At 40.8% G+C, this 20,624-nt stretch overlaps 1 protein-coding gene across 3 annotated transcripts in view; it reads right to left on the reverse strand.

Annotated features, from left to right (window-relative positions):
• Positions 1 to 20,624, reverse strand: part of ZSWIM8 (zinc finger SWIM-type containing 8) — a 279,884-nt gene that overhangs the window by 34,932 nt on the left and 224,328 nt on the right. For all 3 annotated transcript variants that reach the window (XM_056530642.1, XM_056530641.1, XM_056530640.1), the window contains 5 exons: positions 17,193 to 17,372; positions 12,415 to 12,598; positions 6,601 to 6,699; positions 864 to 988; positions 1 to 68 (listed from right to left, as the gene is read on the reverse strand). The exon at positions 1 to 68 is cut by the window's left edge. In XM_056530642.1, the coding sequence (XP_056386617.1) occupies positions 1 to 68; positions 864 to 988; positions 6,601 to 6,699; positions 12,415 to 12,598; positions 17,193 to 17,372 (656 nt within the window). The remainder of the gene's footprint in view (positions 69 to 863; positions 989 to 6,600; positions 6,700 to 12,414; positions 12,599 to 17,192; positions 17,373 to 20,624) is intronic.

A 20,624-nucleotide genomic window follows, 5' to 3' on the forward strand; every position in this document is an offset into this window, starting at 1 on the left:
GAGTAGAAGGAACTCAGAGTTTGAGGTTTGTGAGTTTGACTTTCGCGATCCAACAGCTTGTCCAATATCTAGATGTTTAGGACGAGAAAGAATAATAAGTATGTCAGTAAAGTAACTGGCTAAGTTTACAGACTTTAAAAGGGGAACTCCAATTTGTGAATTACTTCTATTTAAAAATCTTTATCCTTCCAGTACTTATCAGCTGCTGTATACTACAGAGGAAGTTGAGTTGTTCTTTTCTGTCTGACCAATGCTCTCTGCTGACACCTTTGTCCATATGAGGAACTGTCCAGAGTAGGAGCAAATCCCCATAGCAAACCTCTCCTGTTCCGGACAGTTCCTGACACAGACAGAGGTGTCAGCAGAGAGCAGTGTGGTGCAGTATCTTAAACAAATTCTGTCAGGTCCTTTGGGGCCCCAGGACATGAAAAGCAAGAAAAACAGTGCACCTACCCTGCTCTCCTCTGCTTTATTGAAGATTAAAAAAAAAAAAAAAAACACTTTTAACCAGGCACACCATGTCTGGCATTCAATCACAGGTAAAATGAAGCTGCAGCTTCTAGTCACATTCACCACACCTCCTCCTGCTTAGACTGGCAAGATTAACAGCCTCAGTGCAAGGCTTCTCCCAATTACATGCCCACAGAATCTCTCTCATAAAATAGTGAAGAACTGCAGTGGAACACTATTCTCCTCATTTGTTGGGTCCTGGGCCTATCTGGGAGCCCATGGGGACCTGACATTTCCTATTTAAAAATGACCTATGTAGTAGATTTCTTGTTTAATGGTTCTGCTTTCCCATTCCAGATAAGAGACACACACAGTGCTCTATTGAATGTGGTTGGCTTCACGTATATAAGTACCTTTTTCAGCTTGGATTGATCATCTTTGTAGGTAATCATTAGAGCTAGTGCCAAATCACCCTTCTCTCGTCTTGTTCCCTCACAAAGCAAGGGATGCTCTGCTTCACTGACTGTTGTCTTCATTCCTAGGCAAATGAGTTAGAAAAAAAGCAATGAAAGACAGATTTTTTTTTTTAGTGGTGATATGGATATACACAAGACACAATATGAAGAGTGATTCCAAAACTGGTGATATTCACAATAATAACTGCCACCTGCTATGTGTTTAATGAAAGAACAAAAATACACATAATTACCAAGAGCCTAGACAACGTTACTGTCTAAAAGATAAGTATTTCTAATACATCAGAGTTTTCGATCAATTGGGGTCTGGAAGGTGAGATGTAAACGAAAGGACCTGAAGTGTAAAGCTGACTGCTGTGTCCCTTTGGCATTGCTTCCCTTTTCTCTTATCCCTGGCTTTCCATAGAGAGAGGAAAACTGCAGATTTGTTCTAGTGATCAGTGAGGTCTCAGATCAGGTTTCTCTGCCAGTCCTTTTAAAAGACTATTTCACTTTTTAGGCATATTTCAGCCATTACCTATGTTGGACCAATAAAAACTACTGTTTTATTGGTCTTTTATTTGTTGAGAAAATCTCGGCACTCACGTATTCTTCAGAAGAAACTTTGCTTTCATTTATTCTAAAAGCATATATGTCATATCCCACAAAAAAAAAGTATGTTACTCAGTACTGAATCCTGATTTACATATAACTTTTATGTGTCTAGCTTCTGCAATTCTTTTAAAATCAGCTTATATCAGATCACACTGCATTTCCATCTTCTCTCAGGCAGGGGGCGTGTGCCTCTTTTGCCCTCACTGTACATGACTAAACTTCCTCTCCCACTATGTGTCACTTAGTCTGGGGGGCGAGCCTGGCAGTCAGCCAATCACTGCACTCTGCTCTGTAACCCTTTCCTCTCTGGTTTTAAGCTGCACATGTTACACAGAGAAGAATTATTTCTGGAGTTTGTCTGCTATCTACACTATGTAGTAAAGCTGAATGACAAGCAATATGGCTGTCGACATGTTATCCAGCTTTCCCATGCTTACTACTGGAGTGACACACTGTAACAAACCCCATCCTCATGCCATCTTCTTACTACTGGGGTGACACACTGTAACCAACCCCCCCTCCTCATGCCATCTTCTTACTACTGGGGTGACACACTGTAACCAACCCCCTCCTCATGCCATCTCCATCCTACTATGGTGAGACACTATAACAAACCCCCTACTCATGCCATCTTCTTACTACTGGGGTAAGACACTGTAACAAACCTCCCCCTCATGCCATCTCCTTACTACTGGGGTGACACACTGTAACAAACCCCCTCCTCATGCCATCTTCTAACTACTGGGGTGACACTTCCTCATGCCATCTCCTTACTACTGGGGTGCACACTGTAACAAACCCCCTACGCATGCCATCTCCTTACTATTGGGGTACATGTTGCTATATAAGGCTGAACATGCTGGGTCACACGCTTGTGCTCGTTCTTCTGCTCTATGCTGGGAACAGAGCTGTGCACTGAAGCATTCTCTCCATCTCCCTAGGAGCTGCTGAGAGCTGGGGGAGGTGTACGATGGCGTGGCCTCCTCAGCAGCTCACACACTGCCCTGCTCTCTGTGTGTTCGGAGATCTTCACATCCTCACACAGGGAGCGCACACGAAGGCTTGTAAAGCCTCCCCCTCATTTCCTGTATTCCGACAGAGTAGCAGGGTCGCCATAAATGGTTAGGACAGAGTAACAGGTGTGGGATATTTTATGAGGACCCCTAGTGGCCACTTTTTCAGGAGCAGTTCTCTAAGGGAAACTGGGAAAAAAATAATAAAATAGTATTAGAGATATACTTATATTATATGGCTCTATTGTTTTAAAAAATCTATATATTTTGGTGACAGTGCACATTTACGGCAATACAAATGAAAGACATTGCCCACATTTCGGCATCAACCGCTTTCAACTGCATGCTATTGGCCACCTAGTGAATTATAATAAGGGCATATACTTCTGCTCTGTGACCACAAGCCTCTTGTAGATAGTAGATTTCAAACTGAATCCAATCTTGCTTAAAGCGTTACTGTCAAAAGTTTTGCTCAGTTGGGGTCTCGGTGTGGAGACCCCCACTGATTTCTAGAATGAGCGAGGAGAAGTGCTTAGCTAAGTGCTTCTCTCCTAATCTCTCTCCTCACTGCAGGAGATGGTAACCTATTGATACCAGCAATCCATGATTCATAGGGGCACTTACTGATACCATAGTAAATTATCAGCTTGGTCAGACATTGTACAAATGGATAACTAGTTTCTGTTTCAACATATCACATAAAAAGGGGCAGCATGACCTATGCTCAGTTCTAATGTATTCAAGAGTTCATGCTACATTAATAAACATCTACAATTTTTAAATAAAACATACGTGTCAAGTTTTGTCTGAGAATAAAAACTTCACTTAGATTCATAAAAAACTAGATTAATAATGATTAAAATTTGTAATAGCAAATGCACATCATAGATCAGCTTAGGAGCTACTATGTTTAGGATATCACATAGCACATGAACAGCTTCGTTAGGTCACAATTTATATAATCTACATAAGGAAGGAAGCATCACCTAGCCAGCAAAAAAAAATGCAAAAAGAACTTGCAACTTGCCAGCAAAAATATCAGGATATCCCTATAAAAACAACCAAGAATTACACCCATACAATAGCAGGCTGCAAGCAAATGACAACTCCTTGTCTCTGATCGAGTGCCCAAAATGGTAGGAAACATCTCCAAGGACATAACCCTAGTGAGCCTAATGCATCATAGAGGTTCAATACAGTCATTTAGGAGATTATAAAAAAATAAAAAAAAATTTAGACTGGGCAGAGCATTCTGCATTATATGTAAAAACATGCAGGATGGAGAAGAAACAAATACACCTTTTTTTGTACTACAAATCTATGAGAAAATGTTTTTACACCAATTTAAAGTCCAAAGCAATTATTAAGTGCATTCAAAAGGTGTCAGCAACCTTTAAAGGATTTCAAATGCGGCACGTGAATCTTTAGGTTTGTGCACATTTTCAAAAACAGAAAAGGTTCTACAAAATAACTATTATACTGTTTAACATCAAATGGCCACTTTTTAAAGGGGTTAACTCTTTAAATGGGCAATGTCAGATTCAAAAACTTTTTATATGATGCACATCTTGGCAAAACACTAGCACTCCTCTGTGCTCTCTCCTGCCTGATAGTACTCCTCTGACAGGAGAGAGCACAGAGGAGTCCTATCAGACAGGAGAGAGCACAGAGGAGTCCTATCAGACAGGAGAGAGCACAGAGGAGTGCTATCAGACAGGAGATAGAACAGAGGAGTCCTATCAGACAGGAGAGAGCTCAGAGGAGTCCTATCAGACAGGAGAGAGCACAGAGGAGTACTATCAGACAGGAGAGAGCATAGAGGAGTACTATCAGACAGTAGAGAGCACAGAGGAGTGCTATCAGACAGGAAAGAGCACAGAGGAGTACTATCAGACAGGAGAGAGCACAGAGGAGTACTATCAGACAGGAGAGAGCACAGAGGAGTGCTATCAGACAGGAGAGAGCACAGAGGAGTGCTATCAGACAGGAGAGAGCACAGAGGAGTGCTATCAGACAGGAGAGAGCACAGAGGAGTGCTATCAGACAGGAGAGAGCACAGAGGAGTGCTATCAGACAGGAGAGAGCACAGAGGAGTGCTATCAGACAGGAGAGAGCACAGAGGAGTGCTATCAGACAGGAGAGAGCACAGAGGAGTGCTAGCCCACCCTCACTTACTGGACTTTGTCCATGCCTGTGCTTCAGCTTGGACAAAGTCACAATTTTATAAGCCAAGATTTCTATAAAAAGGAAATACATTTTTCATCTGAAGTATATTATAAAGGTTAATGTTTTGCCAAGATGTACAACATATAAAAAGTTTTTGTATCTGACCGAACCCATTTAAGCAAACTCCTTTCCACTGATGTAATGGCAGAAAGTCCCCCTCTTTGTGAGCCATAGTGGAGAGCTGCTAAATATCTGTGGTTTCTACTCAGATGTACTCAAACCATGTAATACTGCATTTCTTCTGCAGTGGTCAATGCAGATAAAACATATGGTTGGCCGTAACTTCCTCCAGTGATAACAATAAAAGTGGGAGCATGCCCTTTCTTTTTTTGTAAATATATTATTTTTCTCTGAAGACGGTTGAGGTAATATTCCCAACCAATTAATGTTATTAGAAAAGTGTCCGATAAATGTCCCAGCCATTAGCTGGAACCAATCATTTCAGTACCATATATTGTAACTACCAATATACTGCTGGTTTTATAAGCAACAACAAATCTGTATGTAAGGTCCTTTAAACACATTTGTTTTATATCCCCGACACCAAACTGCTGGCTTGTATTTACACAATAGGAAACTACACTTTATCAGGTTTATTTTATGCATATGCGCATCTTCTGACATGCACTGCACTTTATATTCATGTAAATGCATTTTTGACTAATATTTTCATTAGGAAGACATACCATTTTATGTATTTTTTTTCTATTACACCTGCACTTGCACTTTTTTAACACAGATATCCTGATTTAAGTACTTTATTTATATGTCACTTCATATGGCGTTATTTAGGCCTCTTAGTTACATTGGGGTAAGAGGTGGTGAGATCTCTGGCAGCATACATGGCAGGATGTATAGTGTTTTATAGCGTTTCCTTTGTATGCTAGTTTTTTTTTTTTATATATCCACTTATTTGAGTTAGTATCCTATTGTACACCTCTGATATAACTATTGTATTATTTTTTTTGGATGTACTGTAACTCTAGGAATATATTCCATTCATGTTGTGGATGAATGTTACCCTGTAACCCATGTGATCCTGCGGTCCCACTACCTCAACTCACCTGTAGTTGTTATTTCAGTACCTTATTTTAAATAGTGTTGGGCAGCATATCGGTTCATACCGAATACCGGTGTGTTTTTATTTTAAATTTTTTTTTATGATATTAATTTTTCATATGCCGCAATACCGGTGAGTGTATACAAAACGTTGGGAAAGCAGAGCGGCGGAACATCGCGCCGTAGGACATTGTTTGAGAGGGGCCTGGTTTTGCAGTTGCACCAAACAAGCACCATGTGAGTGAGAGCGCGGCAGCTTGAGCGGTGAACAAAATGGACAAGCTCGGTGAAAGTAGTGAAAGTTTCAGAATGGTTAAAAAATGAAACAGAAGAACTGGTACCAAAACGAGGAGCCATGTCTGTTGTATTAAACCTGTATTAATACTAGTGTGAACATTAATGTTTTTCTACAATATTCAGTACTCATGACAGTAAAATAGGTCATTGTACGGCAATTTACTGCAGTAATTACAGAACAAATTATTAGAAAATGCGGTTAACCCCCAGTCGTTCATGAAAAAAAAATTAAAAAAAATACCACCATCATTTAGAAAAATACCGTAATATACATTTTTGGTCATATCACCCAGCAACAATTTAAAACTTTCTATCTTTCTGCTTTTAAATGTGTGTTTCACTTATGTTTAATAAAAATAAAAGATTGTCTATTTTGAGTAATTACTCTAGTAGTGATGGTGAATAATGTGGAAGAAAACACTTTCCAATTATGCAAAGCAAACAATAACTGCTAAATCTTTGAGGCTGCTACATAAATTACCTACCTAGCGCAGCAACAGCTGCCTCAAAGCCCAGCTCTTCATCCCCAGGCATTTCATTGTTACGGTTACGACTTGGAGGACGGGAACCTGTTGGGGACACCACTGCAAGACAGAGTCAAAATCACACAGCTGTATTATTTTGCACTTTATTCTTATTCACTTACACTGAAAGTGTATTCTTCATATAAATTCAGCCAAAATGGCATTGCAAAGGAGAATGTGGTTGTATGAAATATATATATGGTGGATTGTCACGAAAAAAACAATCCATTAGCAGGAATTATCAGTATGAAAATCTAAAATTGTAAAATAGAAAAAAAAAATAAAGATTATTGCACCCAGTCATAATAAACAGACAAGTCTATGGGATTTTTTTATTATCCGTTATGACCCGTTATAGTCTGTCGAGGAAGGATTGTCCGGCACCAGGTATGCTCTAAAAGATTGCTTTTATTCATGCCATAGCAAGGAAAAAGACATCACAGGACTGTGGTAATCTGACGCGTTTCGCTCTCTCTTGAGCTTAAACGTAGACTAAATTCAACAAACCAACATGCAAATTTAAAATAGAGACTCGATGGTCACATGATAAAATACCTGACATAGGTAGTAATTATAAAAACCCGGCATGGATATCATCTGTTAGTATTACAGAATGGGTTGGATCCTACCATTAGTGCGTTATTCGCTGTGTGTATATCCTATGAGTGTGAATATACTCCAAACATTAAGTTTGCACTTAATGTTTGGAGTATATTCACACTCATAGGATATACACACAGCGAATAACGCACTAATGGTAGGATCCAACCCATTCTGTAATACTAACAGATGATATCCATGCCGGGTTTTTATAATTACTACCTATGTCAGGTATTTTATCATGTGACCATCGAGTCTCTATTTTAAATTTGCATGTTGGTCTGTTGAATTTAGTCTACGTTTAAGCTCAAGAGAGAGCGAAACGCGTCAGATTACCACAGTCCTGTGTTGTCTGTTTACTTGCTATGGCATGAATAAAAGCAATCTTTTAGAGCATACCTGGTGCCGGACAATCCTTCCTTTCCATACGCTGTTGAAGCCGGGGCGGGACCGGCGGGTCCGTGACAGCACAGGTGTGTCGGAGATTCGGCTCCGGAGGTGAGCGGACACCACTGCATTTGGACGTTATAGTCTGTCATGAATAACGGATGTTAGTTGTGACAGAAGAATTAACGGCACATGCACTAATCTTTTTCCTTCACAAGAAAAGGGTAAATAACGGCTGTTATTTTTAACCTCTTAAGGACTCAGGGTGTACCTGTACGCCCTGAGCCCGGTCCCGGTTTGAAAAACCAGATCACACCAGGTTGGTCCCGGCTGCTAACGATAGCCGAGACCCTGGGCTAACTGCGTGCGGCACCGATCCCTGTGCCGCGCGCTGTTAACCCTTCAGAAGCGGCGATCAAAGTTGAAATTTTCTCTTCAATTTTGTCGCACAAAGATTTTTTTTTTCCGTTTTTCCGGTTTGGATTTTTTTATAAAATGACTAAGGTCACTGCAAAGAAGTATTGGTGGCGCAAAAAATAAGCCATAATATGGATTTTTAGGTGCAAAATTGAAAGCGTTATGATTTTTAGAAGGTGATGAGGAAAAAATGAAAATGCAAAAACGGAAAAAAAGTCCTTAAGGGGTCAACATTGAAGTCTATGGCAAAGGGATGAGCCTTTATGTCATCCGTTTGCACCTGGTTTATAATATCAGTTATTACTTCTGAACATTCTCAGAAGAGGTGACATCAGCAGTGCTGAGGGACTCCTGCAGTGCTGAGGGACTACTACTACTCCCATCATGGAACAGATGTTTCCATGATCGGAGAAGTAGTTCCCTGGCTGCGGGAGTTTGCCAGTGGCTGGCGAGGCTACATTAATGTTTGTACTACAACCCCCATCATGGAACAGACTCTGTTCCATGATGGGTGTTGTAGTACAGGGGCTGAGGGATTGATCGCACTGGGTTTCCCTTCTGAGATACGATGCGATTAGAAGTTATTAAACAGGGGAGCGGGCAGCATGCTGCGCTCCCCTGCGATGTACGATGTATTTACTTTCATTTTAAAATTCCCCACCAGGAGCCCTGAATGGCTGGTACTGAGGAGCCATTCAGGGCTCTCGGCGGGGTTTTCAAATAGAAGCGCTGCAATGGGGAAAGACATATAGAATAGCAGGGAGGGTTCTATATGTCCCCCCCCCACAGCGCTATCATAAGCCTCGGCAGCGCCATGAATACAAAAGTATACTACAGCAGAGCATCTGGCCGGCGCGATGTGCTGCTGAAAGAATACTTGTCATTCATACTGCTGCAGCGGCATCTGTATATAGATGTGCTGCAGGGGTCAGACATATATCCATGTGTCTGGCCCCCACAGCACTTCTATAATCAAATACCTTCGCAGCGCTATGAATGACAAGTATTCTTTCAGCAGCAAATCACGCTGGCCAGATGAGCTGCTGTAGAATACTTTTCATTCATAGCGCTGCAAAGGCATTTTATTATAGAAGCGCTGTGGGGGCCAGACATATGGATATATGTCTGACCCCTGCAGCGCATGTATATACAGATGCCGCTGCAGTGTAATGAATGACAAGTATTCTTTCAGCAGCACATAGCGCCGGCCAGATGCGCTGCTGCAGAATACTTTTCATTCATAGCGCTGCCGGGGGCTTATGATAGTGCTGCGGGGGGAACATATATATGCACTGCGGTGGGAATATATATAAATGCGCTGCGGGAAGAACACATAAATGCGCTGCGGGGGAAAATATATAAATGTGCTGCGGGGAGAACATATATAAATATGCTGCTGGGGGCAAGATATATAGAAGCGCTGTGGGGGCCAGATATATACCCTCCCAGCGATTCTATATATCTTTCCCCATCGCAATGCTTCTATTTGAAAACCCCACCGGGAGCCGTGAATGGCTCCTCAGTACCAGCCAATCAGGGCTCCCGGTGGGGAATTTAAAAATGAAAGTAAATACACGTACATCAAAGGGGAGTGTAGCATGCCGCCCGCTCCCCTGTTTAATAACTTCTAATCGCATCGGGTCTCAGAAGTGAGACCCGGTGCGATTAATCCCTCAGCCCCTGTACAACCCCCATCATGGAACTGAGTCTGTTCCATGATGGGGGTTGTAGTGCACTAACGTAGCCTCCATAGTCACCAGCAGACTCCCGCAGCCAGGGAACTACTACTCCCATCATGGAAACTAGTCTGTTCCATGATGGGAGTAGTAGTAGTGGGAGTCTGTAGGCAGAGGTGTTAAAACGGCCATACATGAGGGATGTTATATCGGGTCTTAACGGATGAATATTCATTCAGCCGTTAGCACCCATTATTTAATCCGTTATTATACATCCGTTTTTACACAGAAAACAAATGTTTAATAACAGATGAAGGCTTATAATGTGAAAGGAGCCTAATAATAGAGAGGGAAGTTAGCTGCTGTAATGCTGCTTGACACCTCTGGTTCTTCACAATGCACTGAAAGTAGCGCAAAAATACCAGAACATGCAGAAGAAAACTCACGTTTACATATGGTCTAAAAGCTGAGATGGCACAACAGTGGAACTATGGAATAAATACCTAATCAATTAATAAACTGATCTAAGCTCAAGTTTTAATTAAAGGGGTACTTTTTTTTTATGAAATGGTGCCAGAAAGTTAAACAGATTTGTAAATTACTTCTAGTAAAAAATCTTGACCCTTCCAGTACTTATCAGCTGCTGTATACAACAGAGGAAGTTCTTTTCTTTTTTAATTACCTTTCTGCCTGACCACACTACTCTCTGCTGACACCTCTGTCCATTTTAGGAACTATCCAGAGTAGGAACAAATCCTAAATCATAACTAGCAAACCTATCCTGCTCTGGACAGTTCCTGACATGGGCAGAGGTGTCAGCAGAGACCGTGACTGTGGTCAGACAGAAAGGAACTTCAAAAAGAAAAGAACTTCCTCTGTACCATACAGCAGTTGATAAGTACTGAAAGGATTGAAAAAAAAATTAATAGAAGTAATTTACAAATCTGTTTAGCTTTCTGGCACCAGTTGATTTAAAAGAAAATGTTTTCCAGTAGACTACCTATTTAAGCCCAATGAATTTTGTCAGGTTGTAGATGTGTTATTAGAAATTTAGGCAGCGGGTGTATGACCTGACTGTAAAGGAAAATGTTTCCTTAGTCTGTCAGGGATGGAAAAATATAGTCAGTCTGGCCTGAGAGCACAAAAACAAGGAAAGTCCAGAGTTTTTAAAGGGGTACTCCACTGGCCAGTGTTCCAGCTGCGTTCAGAACTTTTAGTTCCGAATGCTGTGCGTGTGCTGCGGGGGCGGCCAGGCCCCCTCGTGACGTCAGACCACGCCCTCTCCCATAGACTTACATTGAGAGGTGTGGCCTGATGTCATGAGGGGGCATGGCCAACCCCCACAACGCGCACACAGTATTCAGAACTAAATGTTCCGAACGCAGCCGGAACACTGGCCAGTGGAGTACCCCTTTAAGGGATTCTAACACATTTGAGGGTCTATGAAAATAATTGTCAGGATAACAAAACTGTTACATCTCTGTTACTTTTACTAAAAGAACTAAACCATAAACCCACTGCATGCATTGACTCAACATAAAATAATTCATACATTTAAATTATCACATCTGTCTTTGCTTAAAGAACTATGAACAATATTTTCAGTGTTCTACAGTGATTGTGTTAAAGTGATTATTAAAGATGGAAACACACAACTCCTACAATAACTTCTAACAAAACTAGAACAATTGACACTAGTCTGATATGCAGTCTGCTATGCCCTCTTGTGGACACTGTAGTTAACTCTATAGCTCTCAATGACCACTTGTTTGTGGACCACATACATCAAAGTAAAAAATAAAAAAAATTATAATAATAATTCTCTAATCTAGCCTTATAGTTTAAAATATCTTTCATTATGTAGAGGGAAAATCTAATTTTATACCAGGACAGCTAGGGTGACTGACACCAAATTCTGTTCCATCTTTCCTGACAAACTTGCCATCAGACCTGACACTTGCGGTAAACCCTCAAACTCGAGAATGCAATAAGAGGAGCCAGTAGTCTGTATATAGATTCACTAGATACAGCCAAAGAATCTGTAATTCCCATGAAACTCTGTATCTTATCAGGACACTTCTACTGCTAAAGGGGCAATAACAGCAGTGACACCAGTAGTGATTATACTATTGGAAACAGAGACAAATCATTTCAACTTTTGGAGATTTAGATACCGCTTAAAGGGGTTATTCAGGAAAAAACTTTTTTATATATATCAACTGGCTCCAGAAAGTTAAACAGATTTGTAAATTACTTCTATTAAAAAATCTTAATCTTTTCAGTACTTATGAGCTGCTGAAGTTGAGCTGTTTTTTTTTCTGTCTAAGTGCTCTCTGATGACACGTGTCTCGGGAACCCCCCAGTTTAGAAGCAAATCCCCATAGCAAACCTCTTCTACTCTGCTCTCTGCTGACATCTCTGCTTGTCTCGGGAACTGCACACTGTTGCCAGACAGAAAACAACAACTCAACTTCAGCAGTTGATAATTATTGAAAGGATTAAGATTTTTTTAATAGAAGTTTACAAATCTGTTTAACTTTCTGGAGCCAGTTGATATAAAAAAAAAAAAGTTTTTTCATGGAATACCCCTTTAATGCAATTTCCTGGTTTATTCTTGTTGGTCCACTAAACATACAATTATAGATTGCAGCCAGATAGTAGTAGAAAAAATGGCAAATAAAAAAAATCTTGTTACCTGGGGTACAAAGAACATCAAAAATAAAACTGGCCAGCATAAGAGGAAGCACAGGTCGATAGTCACACAGTGTGCCATCTCGTAGATCCTTGGCTCGCCCACGAATAGTGTTCATTTCATTACAGTCTAAAGGAATCTTCTTTAAAAGAGACACAATCTCAGATTCTTGGTATGCCAACTTTACCTATAGAGAAATAAGTAAATTGTAAATACGTGAAATGTTAAAAAGAAATTTTAGTACATAAAAATAAATTTTAGTACACAGTATAACTAATAGGAGGTGTGTCTTTACACATAATGCTACATTTTAGCATTGTGCTATGTAAAACCATTCAGAAACATTGTTCATTTCCAATTTTCAGACAGAAATTTTGCCTTGCACCATTGAATGGTCACCTATATAGAGGCAAGGTGGCCACAGATTGGAAGTGTCAGGACAGGGATCAAATTGACAGAGCAGTTATCATGATATAGAAATAAATGTTTTGGTTATACAATACTGTACAAACAACAGTGAGGACCCAAGTACATATTAAAAACACAATGATGACTGCAAGAGAGAGGATATGGGTGCTAAGGAGATGGAGACAAAGCATTCACAGGCCCCAGGTACTGCACATTTGACTGGAGATTAGCAACAGGAGACATCAGTTCTAGACATTTCTATTACTAAGTTGTCCTGTCAAATGCAGGAAATCCAAAAGGAAATTTCTCTGATTCGTGCTGACTTAGGCTGGGTTCACACCACGTTTTTCAAATACGGTAACCGTATACAATTACGACCGTATCCGAAACCGTATGCATAGAGAATGCATTGTAAACCGCATTCCAAATGTTGTGTACGGTTGCATCCGTTTTGCCTCGGATACGGTTTTGCTGATTTTTCAACCGTAGGCAAAAACACTGTCGACCACGTTTTTGCCTCCGGTTGGAAAACCGTATGCGGTTCTTTTAACATTGTTGTCTATGAGAACCGTACACAGAATTTCAGAATACGGTTGCACACGGTTTTTCTAATCCGTTTTTGGAGTTCACACATGCGCAGATTGGAATTTCAATAGAACAATAATAACTTTATTAAATTGCTTGAAAACTAATTCCAACAAAATAGCAAAACCGTTGGCAAAAACTGATGCAAACGGATAGAACCGTACGGGGAAAAACTGTATACGTTTTAATTTGGAGTCATACGGTTGTATACGGTTTTTGCCATACGTTTTTTAGCGGAAAACCGTATACGGTAATCGTATTTGAAAAACGTGGTGTGAACCCAGCCTTACAGGTCTCTGACCACATTATTGATCTGGAGTCAGTAGTACAGCTAAAGATTTAATGTTGCCACTGAGAAGAGACATTAATTCTAATTCACAAGTGATTGTAGAGCTGATGACCAAGACCGACAATTTAGATAATCCTGTAGAAGCAATTTTTGTCTGGTGGATGTGCCTGAAAGGGTGGAAGGAACTGATCCCAATTCTTATACTCCTACTCCATGTTGTTCCCAGCTTAGCTATGAGTCATTGCTCTGTGATCTGCATTGGTTGGAAAACCAAGCTGAGACCGCAACAACAGAACTGTGGCTAAGGCTGCATTCACACCTTGTTTTCACTGTACAGGTACCGGATCCGGCTGGGGGAGGGGAAAACCGTACCCCAGCCGGACCAGCACTGAAATCCATTTACTTTAATGAGCCGACCGGAGTCAAACGGTGACTCCGGTCGGCTCATTTTTTTACCCGTATCGGGTTTCCTGACCGGACCTAAAACCGTACCTATACTATGGTTTTAGGTCCAGTCACAAAACCGGATACGGGTCAAAAATTAGCCGACCGGAGTCACTGTTTGACTCCGGTCGGCTCATTAAAGTACATGGATTTCAGTGCTGGTCTGGCTGGGGTACGGGAGCGCCCTGTTTTCCCCTCCCCCAGCCGGATCCGGCACCCGTACAGTGAAAACGAGGTGTTAATGCAGCCCTAGTAAACCAAGTGGCAAGAGGAAGATGCTTTGGCATGTTTGACTGATGGAGGCATTACAATGCCGATTCAAGAGTATTCTTGAATGGTTTTACTACTTGGCTAGTTTGTTGGACTTGGTTATTTCTAGGTCCACTTTATTAAAGGGGTACTCCGCTGGAAAAAAAAAATTTAAAAATATATATATATATATATATATATATATATTTTTTTTTTTTTATCAACTGCTGCCAGAAAGTTAAACAGATTTGTAAATTACTTCTATTTAAAAATCGTAATCCTTTCAGTACTTATCAGCTGCTGTATACTACAGAGGATAATTTCCTTTCTGTCTGACCACAGTGCTCTCTGCTGACACCTCTGTCCATGTCAGGAACTGTCCAGAGCAGGATAGATTTGCTATGGGGATTTGCTCCTACTCTGTGGAGCACACAGAAGCTGATAAGTACTGGAAGGAGTAAGATTTTTAAATAGAAATAATTTTAGAAATCTGTTTAACTTTCTGGCAGCAGATGATAAAAAAAAAAAAAAGGGCCTGACTGCTGGTGTGATGTATGGGGTTACAAGGTAGTTTTGCATGTGGCCCTATATGCCATTACGACATGAGTGCTACCACATGCAGATGGCAGAATCAACACTCTTTGTCCTATCAATCTTCGGGTGTCTTATGCGATGTCACCCCTGTTATTCGCCCTGGCCATGGAAGAGATGGGCAATATATAAAAGTCTTGCACTACAGTTGTCCTTTAACGCACCAGGACGTACATTTACGTCCTATATATAACCGCGAGCATCGGAGCGATGCTCGGGTCATGCGCAGGCAGGTCACGGCTGCTGATAGCAGCCAGGGTCCCGCCGGTAATGGCAGACATCCACGATTGCACGGATGTCCGGCATTAACCACTCAGATGCCGTGATCAATACAGATCATGGCCTCTGCAGCATCGCGGTCACTAAAATAGATGATCGGAGCTGCAGCTGCGATACGATCATCCAGAACAGCAGACTGAGATCCCCTCACCTGCCTCCGCTGCCTTCCATGGGTTTTCTGCTCTGGTCTGCGATCGAGCAGACCAGAGCAGAAGATGATCGATAATACTGATCAGTGCTATGTCCTATAAAAAAAAAAAATGTACCCCCTCCCCCAATAAAAACGTAAATTTCCAATTTTCCCTATTTCACCCCCAAAAAGAGTAAAAAAAAAAAAATTTATATATATATATATATATATATATATATATATATATATATATTTGGTATCGCCGCATGTGTAAATATCCGAACTATTAAAATAAAATGTTAAGGACACTGTACGGTGAACGGCGTTAACGTAAAAAAAAAAATCCAAAATAGCTGCTTTTTTATAACATTTTATTCCAAAATTTTTTTTTATAAAAACTGTATTAAAAGTTTTATATAATCAAATATGATATCAATAAAAAAGTACAGATCACGGCACAAAAATTGAGCCCTCATATCGCCACTTATACGGAAAAATTAAAAAAAGTTATAGGTCTTCAAAATAGGGGGATTTAAAACGTACTAATTTGTTTAAAAAGTTTGTGATTTTTTTTAAGCACAACAGTAATAGAAAAGTATGTAATCATGGGTATCATTTTAATCGTATTTACCCAAAGAATAAAAGTACACGTGTTATTACCATAAATTGTATGGCGTGAAAACGAAACCTTCCAAAATTGCGGTTTCTTGTTAATTTCCCCACACAAATAGTATTTTTTTGGTTGCGCCATACATTTTATGGTAAAGTGAGTGATGGCATTACAATGGACAACTGGTCGTGCAAAAAACAAGCACTAGTCTGTGGATGAAAATACAAAAGAGTTATGATTTTTTTGAAGGAGAGGAGGAAAAAACTAAAACGTAAAAATAAAATTGTCCTTAAGGCCCAAATGGGCTGAGTCTTTAAGGGGTTAAAGGGGTACTCTGCTGCTCAGCGTTTCGAACAAACTGTTCCGAAAGCTGGAGCCTGCGCCAGAAGCTTGTCATCTCATAGCCCACCCCCTCATGACATCACGCCCTGACCCCTCCCATAGCCACAACGCCCCCTCCCATAGACATGCATTGACATGCATCACGAGCTCCCGGCACAGGCTCCAGCGTTCGGAACAGTTTGTTCCAAGCGTGGGCAGCGGAGTATCCCTTTAAAGAAGAAACCCAGTCCCAATACATTTATCCTCTATCCACAGGATAGGGGATAAATATCTGATCGCGGGAGGTCGGAACGCTGGGATCTCCTACGATTTCCCGTACGTGGCCCCGGCTCTACGCTGCTGGAGTGCGTTTCCTACCCACCAGGTCAGCTGGTACAAATACTGCCCCTCGATTTAGTTCTATGGGAGCAGTGGACACACAGGAAATCAGTGTCAGGTTCCTTCACTTAGGACACACTACAGAATCTTACCATGGCAAATAAACACAGGTAGTGTAAGTCAGGGGAGATGTTTAACTCTTCAGCTAATCACTGTGGACCTACTATCACTGCTCTCATGGGTCTTTTAGGAAAGAGAGACATTCAATCTGCAGCAGCATTCTATATACAGTATATGGAGGACATAAACACAGAGCTGGGTGGGGAGGGTCTGAGCTGCCAGAAAGGATCCGATCGGTGATGATAACAGCCTGTATTTCACAAGAAGTACATAACAGAGCAAGGCAGATATCTTTTCCACAAATCAGTAATTTTATGGTGGAGAAAAATGTAGCTCCATACCAAAGTCAGAGTATCATTTTAACTGAAAAAGGTTTTTTTTTCTTTCGTTTTTTTTGCACTAAAAACATTATTTACCTCTAAAGCTTTTGTGGAAGCTGGGGGTCTCTGAAGCTCCAGGGCAAACATTCCAATACAGAAGGCCAGGTTGTGGTACTCCTGCCGCTCGCTTAGCACAGTTAATAGGAAAGCCGCTTTTGACAACGTGTTTGTGGCTATCCACGTTTGCTTACTTGTTGAAACTTTGTTCTTTTTACCCTATAAAATATATAATTATAACATTAACAATCATAACAATAACATTAAATAGATACATCTTTACACATTCTGAGTCTCTACATAGAGTACACACCCAAACCTGTTTTAGACTTTTTCCACATATTGTTATGTTGTGGCCTTGTGTTAAAAAAAAAAAAAAAAATCAAGTTTCCACCATCATCTTTACTCAATACCCCAATACAAAGTAAAATCAAAATTTTAGAACAATTAGTAATATATTTTTTTTAACCCCTTGGGGACGGAGCCCATTATAACCCTAAGGACGGGAGCATTTTTTGCAAATCTGACCACTGTCACTTTAAGCATTAATAACTCTGGGATGCTTTTACTTATAAATTTGATTCAGAGATAGTTTTTTCATGACATATTCTACTTTATGGTAGTGGTAAATTTTTGTCGATACTTGCATCATTTCTTGGTGAAAAATTCAAAAATGTGATGAAAAATTAGAAAATTTTGCATTTTCTAACTTTGAAGCTCTCTGCTTGTAAGGAAAATAGACATTCCAAATAAATTATATATTGATTCACATATACAATATGTCTACTTTATATTTGCGTCATAAAGTTGACATGTTTTTACTTTTGGAAGACATCAGAGGGCTTCAAAGTTCAGCAGCAATTTTCCAATTTTTCACAAAATTTTCTAAATCGGAATTTTTCAGGGACCAGTTCAGGTTTGAAGTGGATTTGAAGGGCCTTCCTATTAGAAATACTGCACAAATGACCCAATTATAAAAGCTACACCCCTTAAAGTATCCAAAATGACATTCAGTAAGTTTGTTAACCCTTTTGGTGTTTCACAGGAATAGCAGCAAAGTGAAGGAGAAAATTAAAAATCTTAATTTTTTACACTCGCATGTTCTTGTAGACCCAGTTTTTGAATTTCTACAAGTGGTAATAGGAGAAAAAGCCTCCAAAAATTTGTAACCCAATTTCTCTCGAGTAAGGAAATACCTCATAAGTGGATGTGAAGTGTTCGGCGGGCGCAGTAGAGGGCTCAGAAGGGAAGGAGCAACAATGGGATTTTGGAGAGTGAATTTTGCTGAAATGGTTTTTGGGGGGCATGTCACATTTAGGAAGCCCCTATGGTGCCAGAACAGCAGAAAACCCCACATGGCATACCATTTTGGAAACTACACCCCTCAAGGCACGTAACAAAGGGTCCAGTGAGCCTTAACACCAAAATCAGATGTGTAAATGAAAAATAAATTTTTTTTTCACTAAAGTGCAGTTTCTTCCCCAAATTTACCATTTTTACAAAGGGTTATGGGAGAGAATGCCCCCCAAAATTTGTAACCCCATCTCTTCTGAGTATGGAAATACCCATGTTAGGACGTAAAATGCTCTCCGGGCGAAATACAATGCTCAGAAGAGGAGGAGCGCCATTGAGCTTTTGGAAAGAGAATTCGTTTGGAAGGGTAGTCAGGGGCCATGTGCGTTTACAAAGTCCCCAGTGGTGCCAGAACAGTGGACCCCCCACATGTGCCCCCATTTTGGAAACTACACCCCTCACAGAATTTAATAAGGGGTGCAGTGAGTATTTACACCCCACTAGCGTTTGACAGATCTTTGGAACAGTGGACTGTGCAAATGAAAAATAACATTTTTCATTTTCACGGACAACTGTTCCAAAAATCTGTCAGACACATGTGGGGTGTAAATACTCACTGCACCCCTTATTAAATTCTGTGAGGGGTGTAGTTTGCTCACTGCTCACGGTACCCCTTATTACATTACACGGGGGGGTGTAGTTTCCAAACTGGGGTCACATGTGGGGGGGGGGGGGGGGTTCCATTGTTCTGGCACTATGGGGGCTTTGTAAACTCATATGGCCTTCAATTCCAGACACATTTTCTCTTCAAAATACCAATTGGCGCTCCTTCTCTTCTGAGCATTGTAGTGCGCCCGCCGAGCACTTTACATCCACATATGGGGTATGTTCTTACTCAGAGGAAATGGAGTTCCAAATTTTGGGGGGCTTTTTTCCTATTTTCCTTTGTGAAAATGAAAAATTTAGGGTAACACCAGCATTTTAGTGAAAACATATTTTTTTTTTTCATTTTCCCATCCAAATTTTATGAAAATTCGTCAAACACCTGTGGGGTGTTCAGGCTCACTATACCCCTTGTTACGTTCCGTGGGGGGTGTAGTTTCCAAAATGGGGTCACATGTGGGTATTTATGTTTTTGCGTTTAGGTCAGAACCACTGTAAAATCAGCCACCCCTGTGCAAATCACCAATTTAGGCCTCAAATGTACATGGTGCGCTCTCACTCCTGAGCCTTATTGTGCATCCGCAGAGCGTTTTACGCCCACATATGGGGTATTTCCGTACTCAGGAGAAATTGCGTTACTAATTTTGGGGGGGGCTTTTTTTCCTTTTACTGCTTGTGAAAATAAAAAGTATGGGGCAACACCAGCATGTTCGTGTAAACATTTTTTTTTTTTTTTTTTTTACACTAACAGGCTGGTGTAACCCCCAACTTTTCCTTTTCATAAGGGATAAAAGGAGAAAAAGCCCCCCAAAATTTGTAGAGCAATTTCTCCCGATTACGGAAATACCCCATATGTGGCCCTAAACTGTTTCCTTGAAATACGACAGGGCTCTGAAGTGAGATGACGCCAAGCGCATTTGAGGACTAAATTAGGAATTGCATAGGGGTGGACATAGGGGTATTCTACGCCAGTGATTCCCAAATAGGGTGCCTCCAGCTGTTGCTTAACTGCTAGCATGCCTGGACAGTCAGTGGCTGTCCAGAAATGCTGGGAGTTGTTGTTTTGCAACAGCTGGAGGCTCCGTTTTGGAAACACTGCCGTACAATACGTTTTTCATTTTTATTGGGGGGGGACAGTGTAAGGGGGTGTATATGTAGTGTTTTACTCTTGATTATGTGTTAGTGTAGTGTAGTGTAATGTTTTTAGGGTACATTCAAAGTGGCGTGTTACGGTGAGCTTCCCGCTAGGAGTTTGAGCTGCGGCAAAAAATTTGCCGCAGACCAAACTTGAAGCAGGAAACTTAGTGTAAACCTGCCCGTGTGAATGTACCTTGTACGTTCACATGGGGGACAAACCTCCAGCTGTTTCAAAACCACAACTCCCAGCATGCACTGACAGTGCATGCTGGGAGTTGTACTTTTGCAACAGCTGGAGGCACACTGGTTGGAAAACCTTCAGTTAGGTTCTGTTACCTAACAGTATTTTCCAACCAGTGTGCCTCCAGCTGTTGCAAA

This window comes from Hyla sarda, chromosome 7 (assembly GCF_029499605.1).
Source record: "Hyla sarda isolate aHylSar1 chromosome 7, aHylSar1.hap1, whole genome shotgun sequence".
Lineage (NCBI taxonomy): Eukaryota > Metazoa > Chordata > Amphibia > Anura > Hylidae > Hyla > Hyla sarda.